At 33.5% G+C, this 11,154-nt stretch overlaps 1 protein-coding gene across 1 annotated transcript; it reads left to right on the forward strand.

Moving 5' to 3' along the window:
* The first annotated feature begins 5,708 nt into the window (after window positions 1–5,708).
* Window positions 5,709–6,589, forward strand: LOC145004994 (putative germin-like protein 2-2). Its single transcript, XM_078964022.1, has 2 exons — window positions 5,709–5,891; window positions 5,985–6,589. Exons 1-2 carry the CDS (start codon window positions 5,777–5,779, stop codon window positions 6,518–6,520), a joined length of 651 nt encoding a protein of 216 aa, XP_078820148.1. The 5' UTR covers window positions 5,709–5,776; the 3' UTR covers window positions 6,521–6,589.
* Window positions 6,590–11,154: the final 4,565 nt, after the last annotated feature.

Below are 11,154 nucleotides of genomic sequence, written 5' to 3' on the forward strand. Positions count from 1 at the left end.
TATCTCTCCAACAAGTCTTGGTGCATTTCGTACGGATACATGTCCTCGTAGGACTTTTGGAATTCGGAGTTCATTGTGGCAATCATGATGCAATGTACCTTCATTGCATCACGCTCGTGAGTTTCAAAAGCGGTCATCTCAGCCGGAGTAGCGATTTCAGGGTTGATTTTCTCGAGCTTCTCATCGAGGACATACTCCTTATCCTCATAGTGAACAATCATGCGAATGCATGTTATCCATTCGGTAAAGTTCGTTCCATCGAAGGTGACCTTTTGACAAAGGCTCATCAAAGTGAATGAACTCGCAACAGCGTTGTTAGCGTTCGACATCTACAAATACAAAGGACAAAGATAGATTAGAATATGAATCCATAATTATCACCAAATAAGAAAAATTAGGGTTAGGATCCAACAACAATATTTACACATTAGAAAAGGGATGCCGTAATCTAATATGCAAACAATTTGAAGGTAAGTGATTGACGATTCACTAATTCTCCACCATGAAAAACATAACTTTAAGTCCTAAATGTATTGAGAATTCCTAGGTTTGCATGAGATTCATTGAAACTTTTCAATGGCATGTTTAAATCTCGATATGCCCCTCTTGTTTTTGACTGGGATACCGAGGATCACAAAGCGGGTGTGAATTACCATGCAAATTAACATGGTGCCTTCATTGTAACGATCACCTATTCGATGTGCCGGTAAACCACACACGCTCCATCGAACTATGATAAACAATAAATCACCCTTTGCCACCTTCACTTAGAACCAATTAGTGTGCCGGTAAACCACACACGCTCCACTAACTTCTTAGCAAGGTGCAAAGTGTAATTTCATGGGATTGCATCAATTCACTTTTCTTAAAGTAACTAAGATTGGGAAATTTTAAGAAAACATGTAGTTACTTTGTATTTCATATTATACTTTTAATGAGAGGATGAGGTTGCACTATCCTACCCGTTCGGCTAACGACCCTCCACCGATCAAGCAAGCGGTGAATGTGAGTTTACACCCATTAAGCGCCATTTTATAGGCCGCAACCTTATACCCACCTTATAGACCGGCTTCGTGAATGAGGCCTACTAACGGTAAGACTAACATTTAAGTTATACATATATAGATATTAACGTTGTAATATTATATTAGTATAGGGTTGGATTTTAAACTTGTAAAATTCTACGGTTTGAAATTTAAATTGTCTAAATTAAACTTTTAATCACAAAACATAAATTTCTAAACTTGAGGGCAAGTTTTAAACATTTAAAACATAAAGGATCAAATAACAAATAATTCAAATTAACAATTAATCATATATTTATCCATATTTGATTTATTTATGATTTCTTGAAAAACAATTTACCAATTTAATCAAAATAACTAATAATTATCATATAAGAAAATTAACTATTTTATTAATTGATAAATATCTTCAGTTAGATCAAAAATATAGTCATATATATATATATATATATATATATATATATATATATATATATATATATATATATATACATATATATATATATATATATATATATATATATATATATATATATATCATAAAATCGGATTTGGGTTGATCTAATATGATAAAGGTAAGTTTCCATAAGATAAATATGAAAAAATCCCGATTTTGGCTCTTCCTGATGCTCGGACTCGCCGAGTACCCACTCTGGACTCGTCGAGTCAGACCAACTCGCCGAGTCCACTATGGGACTCGCCGAGTCCACGACTCTGAATCACAAATTTTGAATTTTGCAGGTAAGATTCAAACAATCAGGCAACAATTTAATAGAAACCAATCCTTGCTCTGATACCACTGATGGGTTTTTGTTATAAGAACATTCCTATGTGCACATACAAACCCTAATGCTCGGATCTAGGTTTCTCTAATTAAACATGCATTGAATCCAAGACTTCTAATGGCTAATTAGGTATAAGAACAATACAAAACCAGAGTTAGAAGCTTACCTTGAAACACTTGTTTGATCTTCTTATTCTTGGAGCTTTAGAGTCACAATTGTCACTCCTCTAATGGCTTACAAACACCAACTAGCAAAGAGAATGATTTGAGAGAGAGGAGAGAGGAGGAAATCGGCCAGGGTTCCCTTGCTGTAGAAGAAGTGCCGATTTCCCTATCCCAAGGGGTCTATTTATACTTGTAAGGCTCCTAGGGTTTCACCCTTAAACCCTAATTGGATAACTTAGACTCTAAGCAATCCTAATCCTTTCCTTAGATATGCCTTGGACGATTTGAGGCTTGTCCTAGCACTAGAAATTGTCCAAACCCTATCCCATAAGGATTTACAGCCCAAAGTGTAACTATCAAACAATTGACAGTTTATACCCTCTTATTTAATTAATCTCTTTAAGTCACCAAATTAATACTAATTAATCTATGACTTATATTAATCAAATAACAATATTATTATTCCTTATATTATTCTCATAATATATTAATAATATCTATTCTCTCATAATAAATCATCCTACCAAGTTGCTATGGTGAAGGCAACCCAAAAGGACCATGCACAATCGGGTCAAATACTTGCCTTATATAGTTGCAGTCTTAGACACTATTCCAACACTTTATCCGTTAAGCGTCCATGTAGTTCATATTTGGAAGTTTAAGGAGTTAATTGTCTGAATTGAGAGCTTAATGCACCATTTAGCAATCAAACTTACTACACAGAGCATACATCTTGCTATGCAGGGCGTAGCTTGATGCTGAATTGTAATCTAGTAGCTTCTACGCCATGCGTACTGAAATTGGTATGTAAGGCGTAGGAAGATGGGCCGTGGATATTGACTTGTTGACTTTGGGTCAAAATTAGGTTTTGAACATAGTTTGAGAAAGGTACTTCTTTATGGCTAATTAGGTGCTTATTTTATACATGTCTACCTGATGTGAGTTGTTGTACTTAGGTGCTACTTGTGAGGTGAGTCTTCTCACTATATTTACCGGTGTGGTAATTTTTTATGTGATCAGTTGGGTCTTAACTAGTGATTATTATTATATCTGCATTGAATATTTTTTGCTGATAAGTTTGGATTACTGAGAATCCTTAGGGTTGCTGATAACCCCTAGAACATGTTGTTAATCCATAAAGCATACAATTAGGCTCTTGAGATTGTTGATAATCCGTAGGTTTGCTGATAACCCATAGTTGTTTATTATTTTGTACCATATGGATATTTTGGTAAGGACTCACTAAAATTTATGCTTATAATTGTTGATTAAATGTGTTTTAGGTTCTTCGGATGATGGCGGGAAGGCGAACGCTTGACTATAAACTCCAGCTTGCATATTTTATGATTAGTCACCTTTTAATACTCTGATTTGGATGATTATAGTGATGTACCTAGGATTTTTCATGACATTGGTGGGTTTTTTCTTATTATATAAATGAAAGTTTTTGGTAAAAATTAGTCTATTACAATGGGGGAGAATTCCAATCATGGATGTATTATGTGGCATCAATAAGGTGTTTACAAATGACAAAGAGGGAAGACTTTAGTGAATTGTAGGAGGGTTAGCTTGTATATGTTGTATGATGGCCATCATACGTAAAAGAAGATAAAGGAGGTATGACTGACTGTGATGGTGATTATGAGATTGAGATTTATAAGTTTGATTTAAACATATTGGTAATATGACAAATTAAGTGGTTGGTAATATGTTATAGGTTTATGTATATGGTGATATGAAGATGTAACTGGTAATACTTGATTCTATATGGTGATAGATGGCAATACTTGATTCTATATGGTGATAGATGGCAACGTACAATAAGGGACCATATAGACAAAGGTATACGATAATAGATTACAGTAAACGCCGATAGATGGTTGGAGACCTGAGTTTGTTTGCTTATGTGGATTCATGCTAATACTTTTACTAGATTTGTGAGTAATAATTATCTTTTGCATTTAACTTGTAGTTTATTTTGGTTTTTTATATGTAGAATAGAAGACGAAATCATTACCATTGGCAACATATTTTAGATTTTTATCAAGTATTCATACTTTCACATGTAATCTTATATCATAACCATCTAAATACATATTATGACATGTTTAAGTAAAATCATCACTTTTTCTAATTTATGTAATATGTAAAATACTAATATTCAATCATTTATACTTTTTACCCACCTTTGAGTAAAATAACAATGTACTTTGCTAAATCAACCAAGGGAACATTTTAACTGATAGCTTTCATCCAAAGTCATATTTTAAGACCTATCGAGTAACTCAATGTACTTATTAATTAGGATATATTTTATCATTGTTTAAAATATGTCCTCATTTCATTACTTTCTATAGACTTGGCATATCTAACAATTCGAATACGATTGCATTAAAATTATTCCAAAATCATAAACTGAAACATTACAGATATTACATATAGTACCGGCACTAGATGTAAGGCACTATCCACAAAGAAAAGAACCAAATGTGGATCCAAGAAATTCTGATTGTTTTAATACTCCATAATGATTTTTTTTTTTTTTTTTTTTTTGCCTAATCATGCCAAATTTGTGACCATTAAATCCTTCTAGCTAGCCTCCACTCTTAGCTCCTCCATCATCGGTAAAATAATATCCGTCTGATTATTTTCAGTCCACTAACAGAAAATCGGTTTAAATGGCAATAAAATTTTCCTGTTGAGAATTACGTATGAAAAAATGATGAAATTTTCAACCATAAATTTTTGGAGAATTTGTAACCAAATAACAACAAAATACTGTTTCGTTAGAAATGACATTTAATGCTCGAAAAATGATAATAATGATGTAAAAAAATGACCTGAATTGCAACAAATGAAATAGGTTGTGTGAGCACTATCACTGGCAAAATAACGACAAATGAAATCGATTCAAACCAATACAACGGTTCAAGCTAATCAGTTTAAAAGTAATACCATAAATCTTGATAATAAATATTGTTTTAATATATAATGACCAAATTACCATTCTCTAGGTGATACCATTCGACATCATCGACACACATCCCATAGATACCATGTCACATGTGTATCCACACAGGTGATACATGTGTACTTGTACCAATGTGACACCACACAACAACAGGACTATAAGAAAATGGTATCTTTTAATGTCATCCTTCAAGACATCAGCTAAAGATAATATATTGTTTTATTTAACAGATAATATATTGACTGAAGATGAGATTAATTTTGAGAAGATTGCAATTCGGCCACTAAGAAACTTGTAAAGGTGCTCGTGTGTTAAAAACCGTCAAGTCGCAAGTAATGGAAACATGGTACTTAAAAGGAACATGGTACGTACGCAATTTAGCTTTAGCTGATAATCACTCTCATGTCGAGTGATATTATTTATTAATTTGTAAAATTAGCATTTAAAAGGAACATGGTACGTACGCAATTTAGCTTTTTAATATTTCAGAACTGATGCGACCAATTCTTGGCAACATAAAGGAATAAAAGCAGCTAAAAAGCCGGCTGACCAATTCCTTATAATCCAAAGTGATCAGCCATCTATTCATATTTTAGTGGGGCCTAATGCTGTTTTTACGTGTTAGACGGCAATTCTAATAGATATATTATTTTTCTTTGGATGCGGAAAGACACAGTAAAGAACAAAATCATGAACCATGCAAATAAGCCCTATATATATGGAACCACAAAGCAGATTCTTTCACCAACAAAAACCATCTCCACTATTTCTATTTCCGAGAGCTCTCATTCTCATATCTTTCTTTTGCTGTTATTCTTAATATTAAAAGAAATGTGGAACAAACTAATTCTATTGAGTGTTGTAGCACTTACTTTTAACTACCTTGCCTTAGCCTACGAGCCTAGCCCCCTCCAAGATTTTTGTGTAGCCGACCCCAACAGCTCAGGTATTGTCTACTCATTGTTACACATCTGATGTGCTCCTTTAATTACATTTACCTTTTATTTTTAACAAAAAAAATATTGTCTTTAACGTGCAGTCAAAGTAAATGGTGTAACATGCAAGAACCCAATGCAAGTTCAAGCAGCTGATTTCTTCTTCAGTGGGCTACACCTGAGGGGTAACACATCAAACCAATTGGGATCAAAGGTGACCCCAGTCTTTGCGACTCAGTTACCAGGGCTAAACACTTTAGGCATCTCAATGGTTCGGATTGACTATGCACCATGGGGACTTAATCCTCCTCACACCCACCCAAGAGCCACAGAGATTCTTACAGTTCTTGAAGGGACCCTACAAGTTGGATTTGTCACTTCTAATCCTGATAACCGCTTTATCACCAAGGTGTTGCAAAAGGGTGATGTTTTCGTGTTCCCTGTGGGACTTGTTCATTTCCAGCGGAATGTGGGTAATGGAAATGCGGTTGTTATTGCTGCATTAAGCAGTCAAAACCCAGGTGCAATAACAATTGGAAATGCTGTTTTCGGTGCAAATCCTTCAATTCCATGGGATATCCTCGCCAGGGCATTCCAAGTGGATAAGAGTGTGGTGGATCAGCTACAAGCCAAGTTCTAAAGTTACAACGAGTTCAATGACTAAAAAGGTTTACAATTGGTGTTGGCGTAATCGCGCGTTTGATTTCATTCATAGGCTTCTTTAATTTAAAGCTTCCATTCAAAATTATTTGTGTGCAATAATTTTTCAAGTGGGTATTTATTATTCATTGTGTAATTTATGTGATCTGTTGGTTTCATATGATAGCGCTTATAATTTTGAAAGTTTTAATTACTGACAACAAAATATTACCTGTAGACGCTGAACTTTACACTCTTAAATCTCATAGAATGCAAGAAGGGTTTAAATTTACAACCAGTAAAATCTAGAACACCTATCATTATGATGTATTTACATTGCTACATCAAAAATACATAGTTTAAAATGTTAACTAAGTCGATAAAGATAATTTTGCGACTATTGATATAACCAAGATGACAAGGCTTTAGGCCACCGGCACTACTAGAAAAATGAGAACATTCCAACTGCTAATTCCGTCGGTGGTAATAATATGGAAAAGCTATTACCACATAATTCCGAAATACAAATCTACCAAAATAAGGTGTAGACAAATAATTATGAAGGATTTCAAATGGATATACATCTTCACACTTCTCCAAAAGAAAATTTTGAATGCTACCGATGCACTTCTCAAAGACCGGTTTGTGTTACATATTTTACTAAATACCCATAGATGTCGGTTTTGATTATTTCAGATGGAATGCAATTTGAATCTGTTAGTGAGTTTTTAGCTGCAAATTTCCCATCGTAAAAAAAGAGTTTTTTTATTTAGTTTTACTTTTTTTAGTATTTGTTTTGAAGTTTTACACAAACACATCTTTTAAATCCTACTCCAAAACTATTCATTTGTCCACGACGTGACTTGAACTAGGGCCGGTCCATTCTTTTTTACTACCCGGGGCAAGATAAAAATTTTATACCCTTTTTTATTTACCGTAAAATAGAGAAAACATATATATATATATATATATATATATATATATATATATATATATATATATATATATATATATATATATATATAAACCTAAAAAAATCACGTAAAACAATGTCTTCGTGCATTTTTTGAATCGAACATCTCTTATTTTACAATAATCCATATTTTGTAACAAAATCACTTTCCATACTAAAAATTGTTAATTCATTCAATCTTTTTGAGTCATGGTACTTTGGATATATGTTTTGAACAGATAACAAAGAACTTTCATAATTGTGTGCTTCATCCCGCAACATTTCTACAAAATTTGTAAAAAAACAGAAATAAAACTCGAAGTTCAAAAAATAATTAAATGTCTTTATGCATCCGATTCACATTTATGACATTGGGTGACTAAATTATGATGATTGAAGATTAAAACTATTACAAATATGATCAAATAGTCTAAAAAGTATTATGTACCATGATTTAAATATTTAGACAAATGAATATACAAAACTTTTATGATTATTGATTTATTTTGTTAGGATATAGGTAATATTTATTTTTTTTAAAATAAATTATGCTACAATTAAGGGTCTCCGCTTACGCGTCGATTTATCCCGCCTAGACCTATTAGTCCCTTAACCTCAGTAGACCGCCCGACCACCGGCTAGCGACGTTTACAACCTTGGGTAACGTACATACATTTTTACCAATAACGGAGACATAATCATTTTTTCATAATAGAAACTTACATTAGTTTTTTATCCATAATGGTAATGTATTTTACTTTTTGCCATAATAGCAATAGATTGTTTTTTATACATAATATCATCATACGTTATTTTTAACCATAATAGCAACATACTATATTCTTTATACCAATATAGACAATATCCTTACATTTTTTATGCATAAAAGCAATGTACTTTATTATTTATCGTATACGGCAATAGGGCGTGTACAAATGACAAAGATGGGAGAATTTAGTGAGGTGTTGTAGCACGGTTAGGTTGTGTTACTTGTGTAAGTTTTATGATGGCCATCGTATGGAAAAAGACAATAAAGGAGGTCTAATTGATGGTGATTATCATATTTAGATTTATAATGTTGATTTAAACATATTGACAAAACAAAAACTTAGGTGGTTGGTAGGTTATACCTTAATGTATATGATGATATGAAGATGTAATTGGTAATACTTGATAGCAGATGGTGATAGATAGCAACAGAAAATAAAACACCATATAGACAAAAGTATACCACAATGGATGATGGTAGCTGCCGATGGTAAAAGACATGAGTTTGCTTGCTTATGTGGATTCGCGATAATACTTTTACTAGATTTATGCGTACGGCTTAGATATGTGTAAGAATTATCTTTTGCATTTAACTTGTAGTTGATTTTGGCTTATTTATAAGTAGAATAGAAACCGAAATCGGTACCATTGGCAACGTACTTTAGTTTTTTATCAAGTCTTCATACTTTCACATGTAATCATGCACCATAACCATCTGAACACATATTATGACATGTATAAGTAAAATATTAACTTTTTCTAGTAGATATAACATGTCAAATACTACACTACAACAATCGGAGCCTGTGCAACGACGATTTTAGACCCTATGGAGACGACAAGTCGTCGTCGGGAAAAAGTCGTCACAGGCGTGTCGGCATAGGTCTGTTAGGTCGTTGGTATAGCTAGCTCTATTGCGACGACATGTCGTCGGCACAGATTTCATCAACGACATTTTCGAGGGAAAAAATAATGTTTTATTAAAATCCTATGGCGACTATTTATCCTCGGGATAGCTATGGCGACCACAAGTCGCCGGGACAAGTTGAGGCTATTACGATGCCTAGTCGTCGCTAAAGGGTTTTATCAGTTAATGGTTATGGACCTATAGCGACGACTAGTCGTCGGGATAGCTATTGGTTTTTTTTTTTTAGCTTTATAGGTTTTGTACATTACCATTCCTGCATTTTTAACAAATCCAAAAAACATTGCAGCATATATCAATTGAAATACATTAACTAGTTACCATTGTTCAAATTCAAAACATCAAATTCAAGTTTAATATTACAATAAGTAGGTAACTAACATTGTTCATAATACTAAAAAAACATCAATCATCATTATCATAATCGTCTTCTCCTTCTTCTTCTTCTCCTTCTTCTCCTCCTCCTCCTTCTTCTTCTTCTTCTTCTTCTTCTCCTTCTCCGTCTTCTTCCATCCTTTCGGCAAATTGTTGAGAGCTACTTGCTTGTGTGTTATAGTTGAATAGAAAGTTAGGAAATGGTGGTGGTTGGAAGTTCGGAATACAAGCCGCCAATGATGCATTATATTGTTGCAAATATTCTTGCATTTGTTATGCATCGAATTGGGATTGAGATTGAGACGATTTGGAAGTGGAAGGCCGTTCATTTGGAATTATACCGAAGTTGGCGATTGGTCTCCTACCCACCCCGCGGGCATGTCCACGTCTCGTCCCAAGGGCACGTTCTAAACATTCTTCCTCGTTTACTTCTCCTCCTTCCCCAACCTCGTTTTGCATTTTCTCATATTCATTTTGAATTTTCTCCTAAAATAAAGAAAATAATTAACATACGTTAATTAAAACAAACAACTAAACTTAAACATTCAAAAAATAATAATATTCCTTAAACAAGAAACTATAATTAATAATAATATATTTAAACAACATATTCATTTCGTTTATCACTTACCCAATCTTCTTATGCTCGACTTGTACACCAACCCGAACCTTCTTTGTAGCGCATTTGTCTCCAACCCTCAATATGTTGCGGCGTGATTCCCATTTGTTCCTATAATAAGTGAAAAAATAATAAATATATTTGTACAAATGTTAATAAAAATTTTAAATAATACTAATGTATTTTATTACCTCTAAATAACGTCGTTGAGCATAGGGTCTACATCCGTGAGCACTTGTGTGTGGAAGTTTCGACCTAGTAACTTTATTTTTTTCCGACGTGCGTCTGTATTCCTCGGTAGGAACACGACGCCAAGTGTGTGGAAGTTTCGACCTAGTAACTTTATTTGTACTTGGTAGGAACACGACGCCAAGTATGATAATGCAACGGTACCTTTGATCCCACCAGATTTGAGATCAGTCTGACAAACATTTACCCGTTGTCCCCTATAAATTGATACGTCCGCCCGGAGATATCAATTCTTAGATCCAAAGGCCTACACTTGTTTTTTTCATACTCCTCGTACAAATTTAAGTTTCTCCCTTTGCCACGCATATTCACATTCACATTCTTCGCTTGTGCTATATTTACATATACAATTGGAAATTTAGAAATTTAAAACTTTAATATATATAATAATTAAAAATTTCATATAACTTACAAGATTGACAACCCGATGGTACACCGCGTGCAATCCTGTGTGGAGGTCTATCCCCACCATCTCCTCCGTGTCCCATCGCGACTTCTGCCATCTGTTTAACAAATATTATAAACATTCAGAAAAAATAATAAAACTACAAATAAACAACATTTCAAAATTTAACAAATATTATAAGCAATCACGACATATAATAACAATAACATACCATCAATCAGATTCATCACTAGAACAATATACATGTACAACATCATCATCATTGTCATAGTTTTCATTATTTATTTCTTCATCTGAAGAGTACGTATCATCATCGTCATTTTCGTCGTTAATGAAATCGT

Source organism: Lactuca saligna, chromosome 7 (assembly GCF_052625555.1).
Source record: "Lactuca saligna cultivar CGN05327 chromosome 7, ASM5262555v1, whole genome shotgun sequence".
Classification (NCBI taxonomy): domain Eukaryota; kingdom Viridiplantae; phylum Streptophyta; class Magnoliopsida; order Asterales; family Asteraceae; genus Lactuca; species Lactuca saligna.